Below are 18,108 nucleotides of genomic sequence, written 5' to 3'. Positions count from 1 at the left end.
ATAGACTCCTAAACGGAGAGGCTCACGTACTTGATATTTGGCACAGACATGGCCATTGAGCCTGGGACGAACATGGCTGACCTAAAAATTTATTTCATAATGTTTTTACCATATTTTTATCTCAGCGCGAAATATTATGACCGGAATCTGACCGGAAGCAGAGCAGCGCGCTGATTCGCTCAGAGCGATCACGTGATGTTCGTTGCCGCCATTAACTCAGTTACGCGTTCGCACGTATTTCAGAGCGATTGCGTTTTTGCCGGGTACTTCTGCATGATTAGCATTTAGCATGATTTAGCATGTTTCACATAGATTTGTTTTCAGCGAGCAGAAGTACCCGGCATTGTACGAATAATATATCGATAGTGCCGTGTAGGGCGGAGTGATGCCGCTGTGGGAGGGACCGAGCGAGGTCGCTGTGGGCGGGACCGAGCGAGGTCGCTGTGGGCGGGCCCGGGCGAGATCGCTGTGGGCGGGCCCGGGCGAGATCGCTGTGGGCGGGGCCGAGCGAGGCAGCTATGGGCGGGGCCGAGAGGTTGCTGTGGGCGGGGCCGAGCGAGGTCTGCGTTCGTGCGTTGCCGTTGTCGTTGCCTGGTATAAAAAGATGGTGCTTGATGCTCTCTGCGTCAAGATATGGACTTGATGTCCGTATCTTTACAACAGACATTCCAATGATGATGATGATAAATGTAATACCACTCAAGGAAGGCCCACAACTCAAGAGAGTGGAAAAAAACAATAAAATGAACAAAAATACGGGGAAGGAGAAGCAACCACTCAGAAGAATGACAGAAAATCATTTCCCTTAAATGTACCGTGTTCACCAACTAGCACGACCAGATACAGGACACCAAAATAATTTCCCTTACACATATCGTGTCCACCAACCAGCAAGACCATACCATTTACCTCTGGATCAAACTGTATTGCAAATATTCAAACGGTTTTTACATGCTGCCGTCTCCTAGCAACCAATGAAAATTTTCAAAAATATTGTAGCTTCACTTTTCACAGAGTATGAGCGTTCTATATATTTTCAATTCAGTGCGCCCGACTCGCTCACGTACTTGATTTGTGGCATAGACATGGCCATTGGGCCTTCACGGTGTAATTTGTGCGAGGCTTTTGTCCGAGTGAGCTTGAGTCGAGAGGGCGAATGTACGGGTCTCCCTTCCCCCGTCCGGCAACGCCGGTACTGGAGGGCGTCACAGGATCGGTGAGTCTCCAAAATCCGCTTCGTGCTGTTGTTGCGAAGATTCAGGACGATGTCGCGATTGTTGTGCTGCACTCCGACCATGAGAACTGCAAGTCATTGTTGACTGGCCCTCCCCTTCCCTCCCCCTTTTCTCCCTCACGTTTATACACGGAATGCCAGGTACTTCCCCCCCCTCTTCTCCCCTCTCCCCTCCCCCCCTCTCCTCCCCTCCCCTCCCCCCTCTCCTCCCCTCCCCCCCGTTCCCCTCCCCTCATCTTCCCCTCACCTCCCCTCCCCCGCCCGGCAATGCCGGGTACTTCTGCTAGTATATATATATATGGAAGAAAGTGAAGATTGACGAAATGCAGTTTGGATTTATGCCAGGAAGAGGAACGACAGATGCGCTTTTCATTGTGAGGCAGTTGCAGGAGAAGTACATGGAGAAGAGGAAGAAGTTGTTTTTTGGGTTTGTTGATCTGGAGAAAGCATTCGATAGGGTTCCACGCAAAGTATTGACATGGGCATTGAGGAAGTTAGGAGTGGAGGAATGGTTGATCAGAGTAGTGATGGCAATGTACAAAAGAGCGCGCACAGCTGTAAGGAAGAAGGACGGGAACAGTGGTGAGTTTGAGGTGAAGGTGGGAGTGCATCAGGGGTCGGTACTAAGTCCACTACTATTTGTAGCTGTGATGGAGGTGCTGGCTCAGAACGTAAAGGAGGGTTTACCGTGGGAGTTGTTGTATGCAGATGATCTGGTGTTGATTGCGGAAAGTATGGATGGACTGAAGGAAAAGATGAACAAGTGGAAGGAATGTATGGAGACAAAAGGTCTGAAGGTGAATATCGGAAAGACGAAGGTGATGGCAAGTGGTAAAGCATGTGGTGAGGTGGAAAGAACTGGGAAGTGGCCGTGTGCTGTGTGCAGGAAGGGTGTTGGAGTGAACTCCATTCAATGTACAATGTGCGCTGAGTGGGTTCATCAAAAATGTAGTGGTCTGAGAGGGTCATTAACCAGTGTGGCAGCTACATTCAAATGTAAGGTGTGCACAGAGGGAGCTGCAGATGGAGGAAATGTTGAGTTGGATCTTGGAGACGGCGTGAAGCTGGAAGGTGTGAAAACATTTTGCTACCTCGGAGACATGCTGAATGGAGAAGGTGGATCAGACTCGGCAACGGTTACTCGAGTGAGATGTGCATGGAAGAAGTTTCGGGAACTGAGTGGCGTGCTGATGAGGAGGAGAGTGTCGCTGAAGCTGAAGGGAAAGGTGTATGCTGCATGTGTGAGAAGTGTTATGATTTATGGGAGCGAGACATGGGTAATGAACGTAGAGCAGCAACGAAGGCTGGAAAGGGTGGAAATGCGAATGGTTCGATGGATGTGCAGAGTATCGTTGAGAGAGAGGAAGACAAATGATGAATTGCGAAAGATGATGGGAATATTGCCTGTGATTGATGCTGTGAAGAGGAACAGGTTGAGATGGTTTGGTCATGTGTTGAGGAAGGATGAAAGTGACTGGTTGAGAAGAGTGATGGAAATTAATGTAGAAGGAAGTAGAGGACGGGGAAGACCGAGAAAGACTTGGCTAAAGATGGTGGAAGAAGAAATGCGGGCAAGGGGGTTAACAAGGAGAGATGCAGAAAATAGGGCAAAATGGAGAAGCTCGTCATGGGGACCGCAAGGCTAACCCCCGCTCTAGCAGGGAAAATGGCCTTTAAAATGCATGTTGTTGTTTGTTGTTGTTATATATACTAGGGCATGCCCGTACTATATCTATATCTAAAATTATATCCCCCCCCCTCTATTTACATGCAATGGTTTGGTCCAAAGCGAACGGCTTGCGAGTACGGTGACAATCCCCCCCCCCCCTCTATTTACATGAAATGGTTTGGTCCAAAGCGAACGGCTTGCGAGTACGGTGACAATCCCCCCCCTCTATTTACATGAAATGGTTTGGTCCAAAGCGAACGGCTTGCGAGTACGGTGACAATCCCCCCCCTCTATTTACATGAAATGGTTTGGTCCAAAGCTAACGGCTTGCGGAGTTTGGTAAAGAAATCGCCATATCGTGCACAAACGCGCAGGAAAGCGAAAGAATCGCAAATTAGTTTTAATTAGTTTTAAAACATAGTTTAACGCCCGAGCGAGTTTAACGCAATCGCAAATCGCATCGCAAAGCGAAAGAATCGCAAATTAGTTTTAAAACATAGTTTAACGCCAACATAGCGCCAACATAGTTTGCCGACGGGAAATAAATGAATACGCTCTCAAATGTGCCGTCCGAGGCAGAGTCTGTTCGCCACGTTCGGCACACGTGATAGCTCGCTGCTCTCTGATTGGTTGAATCGTTTTTTGGACATAGCTCGGTAACTACTTGTCCGATTAATTTAAAACCTTGAAAAGGCACATCCTCGGGTCCCCAGCAATATACCTGGCAAGTTTCAAGTATATCGGACCGGTAGTTGTCGAGAAACAGCGGTCGCATACAGACACACACACACACACACAGAGATTGCTGGAATTATAGATAGATATATAAACAATCTACACATACACACATTATCTATATGAAACAGCAGTGTCTGTCTCAAAACTACTCCCCTCAGTTTTGGCACTAGCCCCACCAAACCTTCAGTGGGACGTTTTGGGGATCTAGCGGATGTTGTAAGGTAGGTAGGATGTTTCAAAATTCCTCATTAGTTACGGAGCTGCTGTCGGTCTGGAAGTGAACAAGACGACGATGATTTGATATCTCAATACAATCGTGATTTAACATTATATTTTGATATACTAGTGAGATGCCCGTGCTACACACGGGTGGGAGGCCAGAAGCAAACAGGCAATGCAGATACAGCGAATGCGAAAGCATGAAACCAATAAATTCCACATTCCTGTAGCACCTTCAGTCGCACATCAGACATGGACAGTAAGTTTGTGAAGGACTTCCATGCAAAACGTACCCGTTCGCAAACAAACAGGTACGTTCACGTACAGAAACATCGATAGTGGGTCCGTGGCGAATCTGCATATGGCGATCCGCGAAGTTCACGTTCAGAAAGTAGAAACCATCACGGCATGTCATCATTCACTTGAACTCGATATCTCTTTTTTTCATTCCAAACAACATAACTCTAATCACAAATGAATCACAAAATAAACTTTTAACAACATTGTTAATGTTTCCTTCATTGTAAAAACTACCAAGTCAACAGTTAAAAGGATTTTGAGCCGATAGGTGTTATGGCCTCAGCAAGATCGATGGAGACAGCGATCTATTAGCGTATACACCACCCAAATAGCTATGTGGAATTCTCTCATGTAGAGATTAAAACCACGTCGTTTGAACTTTGGCAGAGGTCATTATTTACTTTTAATGATGTTTATATACGAATCAAAAAGAAGATAATTGGTTTTGGGTTGTCCTTTCCGCATATCTCGTGAGATTGTGAGTTGCAGAGACAGCCGTGATGGCGGGGAGGGGGTTGGCATTCTCTCAAGCAGGGATTCAACCCATGTCCTTATGAAAGGTCTTTGTCCGAGGTCAAAGAGTCCGATCGGTGCAGCCGTTTGTGCGGCACCCGGGAAAATAACGTTATGCGGGAGTCCAAACCTGAAAATGCTGGAGGCCAAAGCTGAAATTTGAAAAACTAAATAGCCTATTTTACTCCAGGAGATCCCAGGATTACCCACCCAAAATATCGTTGCGATCGGTTCAGCCGTTTTTGCGGTACCTTCGAACGGACAGACGGACAGACAGATGGACGGACATTTGATGAATTATAGTAAGATTCATAATGTCATATTCATTTGTGATTGGAATTTGCAGTTTGTAATTTACAATTTAATTTGTGATTTTCACCCCCGTACTGCTCCGTCTTGGCTCGGGAACAAAGTAAGGAAGAGACAGAGTGGAAAAGTAATGTCAAGAAGGTGGACATTGCGGCCCAATATGGCTGCCGGAGCACTTCAGTTGGTCCTCTAGGTTTAATAAAATACCTCCGTGTGCGGCAGTGCCGAGTGAGCGACGTAGTAGGGTGAAGTGAACGATGAGGTATTACATACGCAGTTCAGTCACTTGCCATGTGACTATTCCCATGCTACGGTAGTGTTAATTCACAGACAAAAAAAAATTTTTTTTTTTTTTAAAAAGTGTACGTGTGTTCATTCAGGTCTTTGAATGAAAAAGTAACACTACGGTCCAATGTTAAGCGTGTTCTGTCAGTCACCTGTGCTACGGTACAGTATTAATTCATGGGCAAAAATAAAATAAGTGTGGGTCGTTGCTCATTCAGTCCCACGTTGCGTTGCTTATATCCATTTGTGGGTTGCAGGAGGTGGTACAGAGTCCTCCCAGAACTCAAACATATTGTTTACATATCAAACATATCATTCAGTCACTTGCGCTACCCCATGCTATGGTTCGCAGTTCAGTCTGCACATAGTCACTCTGCTAAACACAACAAAAAATACATCCAATTCTCCTTTGTAATAACTGGTCAAAAGATGAAAGTACAAAGTGCGGGCAGGGAATGCGGTGGGTGGGGGTTTGGAGGCAGTCCTCGGGTAACGTAAGCCTCATCATGTGTAAACCTAACTTTACGTAAGCGCCCATTAAAATTAAAAATAAGAGATTCGTCAATTCGAATCAAAACCTCCTCTTCAGTAAGGGATCACTGAGCAAGCTGTTGAATTTTTGTTGTTCTCAGACAGGTGTGTGTGTGTGTGTGTGTGTTAAGGTGTTAGTGTGTGTATGTGTTAGTGTGTGTGTGTGTTAGTGTGTGTGTGTTAGTGTGTGTGTGTGTGTGTTAGTGTGTGTGTGCATTAGTGTGTGTGTGTGTTAGTGTGTGTGTGTGTGTGTTAGTGTGTGTGTGTGTGTTAGTGTGCGTTAGTGTGTGTGTGCATTAGCGTGTGTGTGTTAGCGTGTGTGTGTTAGCGTGTGTGTGTGTTAGTGTGTGTGTGTTAGTGTGTGTGTGTTAGTGTGTGTGTGTGTGTGTGTGTGTGTGTGTGTGTGTGTGTGTGTGTGTGTGTGTGTGTGTGTTAGTGTGTGTGTGTGTGTGTGTGTGTGTGTGTGTGTTCATTCAGTCACTTGCGCTACCCCATGCTATGGTTCGCAGTTGAGTCTGCACATAGTCACTCTGCTAAACACAACAAAAAATACATCCAATTCTCCTTTGTAATGACTGGTCAATAGATGAAAGTACAAAGTGCGGGCAGGGGATGGGGTGGGTGGGGGTTTGGAGGGTAGTCCTCGGGTTACGTAAGCCTCCTCATGTGTAAACCTAACTTTACGTAAGCACCCATTAAAATAAAAAAATAAGAGATTCGTCAATTCGTTGCATCTTTACATTGCTTTTTTCCCCTAGTATGAATTAGTACTGTACATGTACTAATTGTACTCACTAATTAACTAATTAATTAGTGATTAACTTAATTAGTTAATTAACTTAACTAATTAATTAACTACTTAACTAGTTAATTAACTAATTAAGTCACTCACTAATTGTACTAACTCCCTCCTAAGCCTGGTGTTGGCTTAGCGGTTAGGGTGCCGGCTTGGGATCCTAGGATCCTGAGTTCGAATCCCGGTCGATCGCTGAATTAACACCAGGGGGACTCAGCCTGTCATCCTTCCGAGGTCGGCAAATTGAGTACCAGCTTGCTGGGATGAATGACCACGGTGTGTACCCCGATTTAGAATAGGTACACAGTATCCCTGCGCATCGTAAGAGGCGACCAAGGGTTGGTGTCAGGAAGGGCATCCGGCCATAAAAACATTGCCTCAAACAGGGAACCATGAGCTCATGGGGCCCGCAAGGCCAACCCCTGCTCTAGCGGGGAAAATGGCCTTAAAACGATCATTCATTCATTCTTTCATGTAAATGCTGAATTCATGATCTCATCCTTTTTTTTCCTTCTTTTTTTCAGAGGTTACTTAACCCTTTGAGTACGGGTGACGTCCAGTGCCGCAACCCGCGAAAAAGTTTTGTGTACGGATGACGTTACTACACGTCATCGACTATACCTATAAATACTACTGTGTTCAAAAAGTATCCGACCTTTATTTTCCGTGCGTAAAAAAAAAGAAGCTAGGGAGGCGTTGATTGGTGCACGTATGTAGGCGATCCTAATGTACACACGTGAATTTTTTCCCACCTGCAGAAGCTGTCATTCGACGGCAGACCGCCGATGAGTGAGGACATGTAAGCGAGCGCCGTCGGATTTTCGTTTTTGACAAAATGACGGAAAAACTTGAACAACGCTACTGCATCAAATTTTGTGTAAAGCTTGGCGATTCCCAAGTGGAAACGATCCGCAAGATTCAACATCGTTCATTCCATTATGAAGGAGGATTTGGGCTTCAGGAGAATCTCAGCGAAGTTCGTACCAAAGCTGCTAACGATTGAGCAGAAGCAACTCCGTTTGGAGATCGCACAGGACATGCTGGAGACTGTGAACAGCGATCCCAGCTTCCTCAACACAGTGATCACTGGCGATGAGTCCTGGGTTTATGGGTACGACCCAGAAACCAAGTTGCAGTTTTGATGCAAGTTTGATGAAACACAAAATTTGATGCAGTAGCGTTGTTCAAGTTTTTCGGTCATTTTGTCAAAAACGAAAATCCGACGGCGCTCGCTTACATGTCCTCACTCATCGGCGGTCTGCCGTCGAATGACAGCTTCTGCAGGTGTGAAAAAATTCACGCGTGTGCATGAGGATCGCCTACATACGTGCACCAATCAACGCCTCCCTAGCTTCTTTTTTTTTACGCACGGAAAATAAAGGTCGGATACTTTTTGAACACACTACGTAGATCGTCAGTACGTGGTTGCATTCCCGTAATGCCAAATTCATCCCGTACCGGGGGTATTTTTATCAAAAAAAAATCCCGTATTTAAAGGGTTAATGAAATCTGACTTGCACAAAAAAATCGATTTAAGAGTCCCAGTACGTAATGGGTCTGAAAACCAGTGGATTCGCTCGCTCACTCACTGACAGAACACTTCGGTAACAAGTATAACTTGGGGGATTTGAAGGGACAATCCATGGGGACAGTATATTATTTTGTTGCCGATTTTGCAGATAAATTTTTTAGATTCGACTAAAATTACATTTTTATCGTTCAGCATTTAAATTTACATGCAATATTGTATGATGCTATTCATTGCTGTGCAAGGCTGTGAGCGTGTGATGGAAGTTTCAAATGCTTTTGAATGTTCAATAGATTGTGGTAGATTGTCTCCAACTTGGACATGATACATATCCAAGGTAAAAAAATCAACCTGTGATTAAATTTGACAAACTTTATTGAACCGTGTTTAGGTCCGGTTGGGAACACCTATGAAGACCATAATAGGCCTTGCATAACTTGCATAACTTAAATTCAGGTACAAACACACAACAATAACAAGAATATAATACATAAATGAAGCACCAACTTATGATTAAACTGTGTTTAAGGCTGTGGCGGGGAAGGGTGGGGGAAAGAAGGGGGTATGAGAGAGGGGCAGAATATAAGCCTATCTGCGTGTGTGGAGGTATGTTCATGTACATATGCATATGCGCAACTAAAACGCGTGCACACACACAACAATAAAACGGTAAATATTGGCACAGAATGTAGGTAAGCATAGGCTGAAACATTCAGTTCCAGTGCAAGTCGACATCGAAAGAAGTAGCAGAAGTAAAACTTAACTGGCTTCGAGAAAATAAACAAACAAAAAGCGAAGAGAAAAGCAGGAAACGTAGAAATAGCAAAGCACATGTAATTTACCTTGACGTCAGTGTATGTGGATAGTTCTCCAAGGTGTGGTGCATTGATGGCCTTTGTCAGTGTTCTGAATCGTGACAGCATCGCAGCCTTGCAGAGACGACTGCCCTGGGATGGACTGTGGCAGTACGGAGAGCTGCGCATGGCAAACGACAATGTAATTCGGCCCATCAAGCCGGTACAATGGATGACAACCTATGTTTCTTGTCCATGCTCTAGGGCCCATCAAGCAGGTGCAATGTTTGCCAACCTAACGGTGGCGTACCTCTCAACATTGGGTTGACAAAATTAAATGGCGATGCGTGACATTTAACCGGAGTTTATTTGACCTGGAAATTGTAGTTGGTTCAGGCGATTCATTTCATTTTGTGTACAGCATGTGGGTGATGGTTTACATCATTGCGAGTTGGGCGTGGTTGTGCCACTGAGGCAGTTGTTGGTTGGAGTATGAATTTTTAACTTGTTCATTGTGCCGTAGACAGCTCGCCTACTCTTCGCGAAGTACCCCATGGTATCTTAAGCATCCACCGACTCCAACAACACCAACACCATGGTGTCTTAAACGTCCAAATCAATGCGAGCAGACGTTCGTTAGGCCAAGGGACAGCACACACATTGATGAATCACCCTGCCTGTGAGACACCAGGATGACAGTTTATAGCCGATTCGGGATTCAAACCCACGTTAGACAGCTTAGAAACAAATGTGTGTACCCCTCGGCCAACCTGCCATCCGTGTGATAATTTGCCTACTCTTTGTAAAATACCTCATGGAACGTTTAATGTCCACTAATTGATGCTATCAGACGGGACATTTGGTTTAATGTCGACCTGAGGGATGGTGCACTTCGTAAAGCAACGCACTGCCCACCTCCACTCATTTCTACCTCTTTTTTCCCCCGCATGGAAACACCTTCCATACTCGATTCGATTTCATTCTTCCTTCCAGGTCTTCGAGAGTTCCAGGTCTTGGCGTCAGGAAGGGCATCCGGCCATAAAAATATTGCCTCAAAACAGGGAACCATGATTGTCATGGGACCCGCAAGGCTAACCCCCGCTCTAGCGGGGAAAAATGGCCTTAAAACGATCATTCATTCATTCATTCTTCCAGGTCTTCGAGACAGCTGTTCAACACCATCTCAAGTCTTCTCTCATTCCAATTCATGATCTTTTCTACACCTGTTAATCCACCCTCCACCTCTCACAAATTTTTTATTTATGCATCGATCTTGTCCACCCTTTGCGTTCTGCTTTACCCCTCATTTGTCGATCTCCATCTATTATCTCCGTCTATTTTCTCCCTCCACCCTATATACAGGGCGAGTCAAAAGTAGTGCCTGATTTTTGTATGTATGTATGTATGTATGTATGTATGTATGTATGTATGTATGTGTATATATATATATATGTATATATATATATATTATATATATATATTATATATATATATTATATTATATATATATTATATATATATATATATATATATATATATATATATATATATATATATATATATATATATTGCTACGGTTCTGAGATCTGTATATATGACATCATTAAAGGCAAAAGGTTTGCCCCCCCATAGTTAATCCACAAGCAACACGTAGGCCCACTTAGAGTATTAGTTATGTCATAGTATGTGTAAGAGTAGGCCATTTCCCTAGTAATATCTGCGTTGTGTAAAGAAATGAGCTTAGGTCCTTTCATCTTTGCGCCACCCCCCAATTACATCAGTGGGCATAATCGATCCCGCGCTCCATTTGGCATCCCTCAAGTTTGTTACGCTTTGGCTACCCGCAATTTGTTACGCTTTGGCTGCCAGCAGCGTTCGCTGCCCTTTGTTGGCTCGAAACTAGCCAAGTGACACGAGGTAGGCCTGAAAAGAGGGAAAAACACGAGGTCGTGGTGTGGCAGAGACGAGGAGCACGTCAGAGGAGGCGGTGACGGTAAGGGCTCCCAGCCAACCAGGGCTTGGAGGGCATGGCGTGATAGGGCATGGAGAAGAACGTCTGGTATGTTCCAGAGAGTTCGCTGGGCAGGGCCATATAAGCTTTCGCAAAAGCCCTTAAACAGGACTTATGTGAGAGGACTCGCGAGAGAAAGGACTGACTGGAAAAGGACTTGTTGGAGAGCACTGATGAGGATTGGTTGTTGGAGAACTCACGAAGTCACGCGTGCACACGACAGTATAGAGGAATTGCAGAGCGCATTGTTCGCGTTTATTGAACTATTACGTACGCGGCCACAGCCGCGAGTGTAACCGCCAAAGCCAGCCCTACCGTTCACCCTGTAATAATCCCGTGCGTGCCAACGACACGCGGAGAGCTCCTGGCCGCTGTATTCATCTTCTTCGCGGTGAGTTGGGGACCGGAGGGAGAGCTGCCCGGACGCCATCCCTGGGCCATCAACCTGTTCGTCTGCAACCCCGTGTGAGTGTCTGAGTGTGAACGGGCCCGTTTGTCCAGGGATAAGTTAAGACTGTGATTAAGACTGCACTGTGTTTTCTTCTTCTGATTATTGTACAAAGTGTAAATAAATTATGTTCTTCCTTTCTTCCAAATTCGACCGTTTCTGTGATTTCCATCATTGGGTAAGCGTGGCACGATGAAGAACCGCTTGGATCGGGTTTAGTCATTGATAACGGCTCGGGTCACGGGTTCGCCACCGCTCGGCGTATCCACCAACACCCGTGATTTGGGCAGGGCTTATTTCCTCGTTTCTGGGCGAGGCGAATACTTAGGTATTAGTGATTAGTCCTACGACCCTACTTCGCGCTGTCCGGGAGGGACGTCATAGGTCCCGCCATAGGTCCCGGGTCCCGTCGGCTCGTCAAAGACAAGGGGACTAATCCCCCTTGGTAAGGGGAAAAGGCCGGCGCTGAGATCCGCAACAATATATTGATAACGGAGAGCTCCTGGCCGCTGTATTCATCTTCTTCGCGGTGAGTTGGGGACCGGAGGGAGAGCTGCCCGGACGCCATCCCTGGGCCATCAACCTGTTCGTCTGCAACCCTGTGTGAGTGTCTGAGTGTGAACGGGCCCGTTTGTCCAGGGATAAGTTAAGACTGTGATTAAGACTGCACTGTGTTTTCTTCTTCTGATTATTGTACAAAGTGTAAATAAATTATGTTCTTCCTTTCTTCCAAATTCGACCGTTTCTGTGATTTCCATCATTGGGTAAGCGTGGCACGATGAAGAACCGCTTGGATCGGGTTTAGTCATTGATAACGGCTCGGGTCACGGGTTCGCCACCGCTCGGCGTATCCACCAACACCCGTGATTTGGGCAGGGCTTATTTCCTCGTTTCTGGGCGAGGCGAATACTTAGGTATTAGTGATTAGTCCTACGACCCTACTTCGCGCTGTCCGGGAGGGACGTCATAGGTCCCGGCATAGGTCCCGGGTCCCGTCGGCTCGTCAAAGACAAGGGGACTAATCCCCCCCTTGGTAAGGGGAGAAGGCCGGCGCTGAGATCCGCAACAATATATACAGTCACGTGAAAAAGTAAGTACACCCCATGTAAAGTTTTGACTTTTTCAACATACAGCTTATTTGATCTTCATTTAAACAATATTGATAGATAAAGGTGATATAATATGACAAATATCATGAAACATTTACATTTTGTAGTCCATTGTATAATTTAAATAAACATAAATGCAAATTTCGCATATGGAAAAAGTACACCCCAAAATTTATCACGACTTAAAATACCTAAAATTAGAATCAGGTGCACCAGCTCAGGTGAAAATGATTAGAACATCGCTAGAGAGGATCTGGGAGGAACCTGTCTTATTTAAACTTCGGACATTTAGTTTGGTTTGCTCTTTGTTGTTGAAGTGTGCTGTGTCACCGTGCCAAGATCAAAAGAGCTCTCTGAGGCCTTCAGAAAGAAGGTTATAGATGCCTACGAGTCTGAGAAGGTATTTAAAAAGATCTCCAAACAATTTGAAATCAATCATTCGACTGTCCGGAAGATCATCTACAAGTGGAGAAGATTCCAAACAACTGCCAAATTGTTCAGGCCAGGCCGCCCCAGCAAGTTCAGCCCGAGAGCAGACCGCAAGATGCTGAAAGAAGTCTCTAAGAACCAGAGAATGTCATCATGCGACCGCCAGGTAGCTCTTGCCACTGTTGATGTCAAAGTGCACGAGTCTACCAATAAAAAGAGGCTGCACAAATTTGATCTACATGGGAGGTGTGCCAGGAGGAAACCTTTGCTGTCCAGAAAGAACATCAGGGCAAGACTAAGGTTTGGCAATGAACACCAAGGCAAAGCCCAGCACTTCTGGAACAATGCGCTCTGGACAGATGAGTCAACGGTCGAGCTATTTGGCCACAGTACCAGAAGACATGTTTGGCAAAAACCAAAGACAGCATTTGAACACAAGAACCTGATACCAATTGCAAAGCATGGTGGTGGAAATATTATGGTTTGGGGCAGCTTTGCTGCATCAGGGCCAGGGCAGCTCACCATCATAGAATCCACTATGAATTCTTCATTGTACCAGAGGGTGCTTGAGGATAATGTGAGGCCATTTGTCGGAACGTTGAAGCTCAACCGAAGGTGGACCTTGCAACATGACAATGACCCTAAACATACCAGTAAATCCACCAAGGAATGGCTGAAAAGAAAGAAATGGAGGGTTCTGGAATGGCCAAGTCCAAGCCCGGATCTAAATCCCATCGAGATCTTGTGGGGGGGATTTGAAACGAGCTGTGCATGTAAGAAACCCCTCAAACATCGCACAGCTGAAAGAATTCTGCATGGAGGAGTGGGCAAAAATTTCTCCCAGTCGATGTCAGAGATTATTATTATTGCTTGAGTCTGGCCCCTCCTGCCTCCAGTGTTGTGTAAAGGTCAAAGGGCGTTCCGGTAGTTAATTCCATAAAGCATCCATTGAAGGACACTATAAAACCCTTGTTCAGTAGCTTATATCTTTATTATGTGTTTTAGGGTAAGGCCTTGTCTTCCATTAAAATGACACTCCATTGCACCAAGTGAAATAGATAGATTCCCTTCATTCCCATTCCCAAAAACCTCCATTTCCCCTTTCGTCATGGCCAAGCCTCAATTTGCCAATTACATCCCCTCCAAAGCCACCATTGAACATGTGCTTGGGTCGGGGAAGAAAGGCGTGCCCGCCCGTCGTCATCAAGGGCGGAGCCAGAGGGTCGCGAAACCAACCATGGCCGAGGTGAGCACACCGATGGGCGTGTCCTGAAGGCCGGCGGCTTAATCGCCGGAGGCGTTATAAAAGCGCCGGCGCAAGAGTGATAAAGGGGGAGTCGTCAGAGCAAAGTTGCGTAAAGAGGTCCATGACAAAGAGAGGTCCATGACAAAAGAGGTCCATGACAAAGAGAGGTCCATGACAAAGAGAGGTCCATGACAAGAGAGGTCCATGACAAGAGCAGAGCTGAGTTGTGTGGTTTTGGTCAGAGCTGGGTTGGTCGTCAGTGGTGGTCAGTGGCTGCGTTGAGTTGTCGGTGGTGAAGAGTGGTTGGACCAGGAAAGAGAGAGAGGAGAGAACCCGTCACGCCAGACCCCCCACCAGCGCGTCGGCTCCACCAAGCAGCTCCGACCCGTGATCCCGCGCACACGACAGGATCGGTGGCATCAGCGGCCGTCGAGGTCCAGCCCGACGTCCCGTGCGGGATCAAGCTCCAGCCACACACCTCCTTCCAGCCAATCCTGCCTGCAATTTCCCCATTCGTGTACGTGAGTTTGTTCTGTTTGTTCTGTCCTGGGTATTTAATTAAGTTTGTATAAGCTAGTATTAGTAATTTTCACTGTGTCTCTAAAAGCTTCTGTATATTATTTTCTTATCTTTCCTTCTCCTTGGTTATTTTGAGCCTGTACATCGTAAATAAATTTAGTAGTATTTTCCACCTTTTGCCTTCGTCTTCCTCTTCTTCACATCCGTGTCGTCTTTGTCTTTTCCCTCATTGAATAGCTGTGGCGCGATACGGCCAACGTTCAGGGAATCGGGTTTAGTCGGGGAAAAACTGTTCGGCCGCAGTGCCTCCGCTCGGCAAACAACATCCTTAACCGCGGGCCGTAACAATTGGTGTCAGAAGTGTCGGATTCGGACCTGAAGCGCTTAACGCGCTCAAAATTACAAAGTAGCGAAATTGCTTTTGTTTTACAAAACCCGAATTTTGAAATCGCGCCATGGCTGGTCAAGGCGACGGGATGTCGGTGGGAGAGATAGACGGGGTAGAATCGACCCAGGACCTCGGGGAAATGTATGTGGATGAAAGAGAGGAGGAGAACATTGGCAACGTGGTTGAGGAGGTTTCAGGCGCGCAAAATGGCGCTCTCGCGCACGAGGTTTCAGGCGCGCAAAATGACGCCTCGCACATGGCTATGGCGCCCGCGACCGTGGCAGCGCCACCGGTGGATTTGAACCTTTTTATGATGCAAATGAAGGCCCTTATGGACAAGAATAGTGAGCAATTGGGAAACCAAATCGGAGGATTGGAAAACAGAATGGGGAACCGGATGGATGCTCAGGGTGAGCGATTGGAGGGCCAAATGGGACAAATGGGGAACCGGATGGATGCTCAGGGTGAGCAATTGGGGGTAATGAGGGACGAAGCGAGGGGTACCAGTGCCCAAATTGGGAAGATAGACAATAATTTTAAGGGGTTAGACAAGAAATTTGAGGAGTTAGACAATAATTTTAAGGGGTTAGACAAGAAATTTGAGGGGTTAGACAATGGGATAGAAGGGGTGAAAAATGGGTTAAGGGGGATAGAAAATAGAATGGAAGGCAAATTGCGGGAAATAGGGGAGCAATCCGCCCGAGAAATTAAACAAATGGGAGAGCAGATAGAGGAGGTGAAAATCGAGGTAGAAACCAAATTGGATGCTCAGAGGGATGAATTGGGACAGATGAGGGCGGCATCTACAAAAGAGATGGAGGAGATGAAAGAGGAGATACGACGAGGTGTAAGTGAGGAGGTCTCGGGGGTACGCGAGGAGGTAAAGCGAGGCGAAAAGCGTATAGAGAAAGAGGTGAGAAATGGGACGGCAAAGTTACAAGGGGGCATAGAGGACCTGACGGAGGAGGTGGAACAGCTGACAGTGGGACAAACGGAGTTAGTGGAGCAGGTACAAAAGAACACTGCGGTACTAGGAGGGTTAAAAGCGACACAAAGAGACATTAAAAATGACTTGATAGCGACACAGAGGCAATGTCAGATGGTACGTGAGGGACTGACAACGAGGTTGGACGAGGTGACAGAAGTAATGGAGACGAAGGACCGAGAGGTGAGGACGCACATAGAGACGGTCAAGATAGCCTTAGAGGACGAACTTGAGGAGACGCACCGGGAAATAAAAGAGGTGAAGCAAAAATTAGAGGAAGTGGAAGAAGAGGTGAGTGAAATTAAGAAGAGACGGACAGAAACTAAGAGAGAAATACAGGAGGAGGTGATGGAATATGTACAAGGTCGGTGCTCAACTCATAATGGTGTGCTCACTAACAACCAAATAAAGAGTTTGCAGGTGGCGAAGGAGGTGCGGAGACGAGGTGCCGAGGTGAGTGGCGATATACGTGAAAATGTATATGATGTGAGGGGAGCTTCAGTCGGCTTGGGGGTTGATTTGGATCCGGGTGTTCGTGAGAGGCCGGTGGTGAAGTGTGCAGCAGGTCCGGTGTGCGAAAGAGGAGGTGTGCGAGACTGTCCGACTCTGGGGTGTGTGAGGAAAAAGTGCACGCCGAGGAGTGAGTGTGCTGTCGAGAGTGAGTCAGTCGTAGCGCGTGTGCGAGGGAGCACATGGAAGCGCGTAGTGAGGAGTGTTACAGAGGATCTAACGAGAATGTGTACACCTGTGGTGAGTGTTACAGAGGAAGTAACGGGAGAGTGTGCGCGAGAAAGGTGTGTAACGGACAGGTGCATGAGGAAAGAGTGCGCTGTCAAAAGTAAGGGAGAATGTACACCTGTGGTGAGTGTTACGAAGGAAGTAACGGGAGAGTGTGCGCAAGAGTGTGCGCGAGAAAGGTGTGTAATGGACAGGTGCATGAGGAAAGAGTGCGCTGTCGAGAGTAAGGGTGAGTGCGCTGTCAAGAGTGGTGGTGAAAGTAGTGAGAGTGACACGGAGCGTGAGTTGGTTGTGACAGGTGAGAGAGGATGTACACCTGGAATGGAAGGATGCACACCTGGAATGGTAGAGCGTGTGTGGGAATGCACACTTTAGTTGGTAGTGAGGCACGTGGTTGGGTGTGCGAGTGAGAGCACACCTGTGATTGTCACAGAGGAGGTGACCGAGAAGGGGGCGCGAAGAGGTGTGCGAACGAGTGTGTGCAAAGGTGTGAGGTGGTCAGGTGTGTGACCAAGTCGGTGAGCAAAAGAACGAGTGCAATAGCGAAGTATGCGGGGTGTACGGGCGGCGTTGGAGCACCGAGCTCGGTGAGGGTGAAAGGGGTAGCGTATGCGTGTGAGCATGCAGGTGAAGCATCGACGGTAACCGGGTTAGCGGTTAGAACGACATTTAGCCGAATCGGGCCCTCGGTGCGCGCCGAGCAGCTTCGCGTGCCGCAAGGACCAGCGGGGATCCGAACCACGGCGGTTTCGAAAGAACCGCCGTACACGATCCACGCTGGGCCTCGCTTTGAACGGCCACGTCCGTGCTCCACTAGGCGGAGCGGGCAGCCCGATAGGAAGGGTCGTCATGGCGACCCCTTTTTGTTGAGGCGTTCCGGCAGGTCGAGATCGGGCCATTGCATGGCTCCGGGCCGAGGTGGTGCGTGGGATCTCGGCCCGGGTAAGCGTCCTTCCCTGCACCGAGTGTCGGACGCATCCAGCCGCCGGCACCAAACAACCCGCATTCATTGCTCGGCTGTGCGAAGCCGAGCTTTAGAAGTGAATTGGCACACCGAGAGGATCTAGTAAGTAGACGGGTGATGAGGTTAGTGTTTTGGACCCAAAATTAGAAACAGTCAAAATTTGATGATTGGCAAAGGATTGGCAGTAATGATTGGCAGATGATGGGTAGTGATTGGCAAATTTTTGATTTGTTGAAATTTGATGTGCAAAATTGGTAGTGGAAGATACCCGATGTGGTGGGATGGCCAATCCACCATCCCTCACACCGGGGGGCAAAGGAGCACTAGGTTATGGGGTTATGGCAGTGAAAACTAG

General features: G+C 47.0%; 1 protein-coding gene across 3 annotated transcripts in view; it reads right to left on the bottom strand.

The window, feature by feature from the left end:
• Window positions 1-18,108, bottom strand: part of LOC137431483 (adenosine deaminase domain-containing protein 1-like) — a 152,327-nt gene that overhangs the window by 76,453 nt on the left and 57,766 nt on the right. For all 3 annotated transcript variants that reach the window (XM_068122843.2, XM_078782237.1, XM_078782238.1), the window contains exon 9: window positions 8,965-9,097. In XM_068122843.2, coding sequence (XP_067978944.2) covers window positions 8,965-9,097 — 133 coding nt within the window. The remainder of the gene's footprint in view (window positions 1-8,964; window positions 9,098-18,108) is intronic.

This window comes from Myxine glutinosa, chromosome 7 (assembly GCF_964187855.1).
Source record: "Myxine glutinosa chromosome 7, kmMyxGlut1.1, whole genome shotgun sequence".
Lineage (NCBI taxonomy): Eukaryota > Metazoa > Chordata > Myxini > Myxiniformes > Myxinidae > Myxine > Myxine glutinosa.
This window is presented reverse-complemented; position numbering and strand designations above follow the sequence as displayed.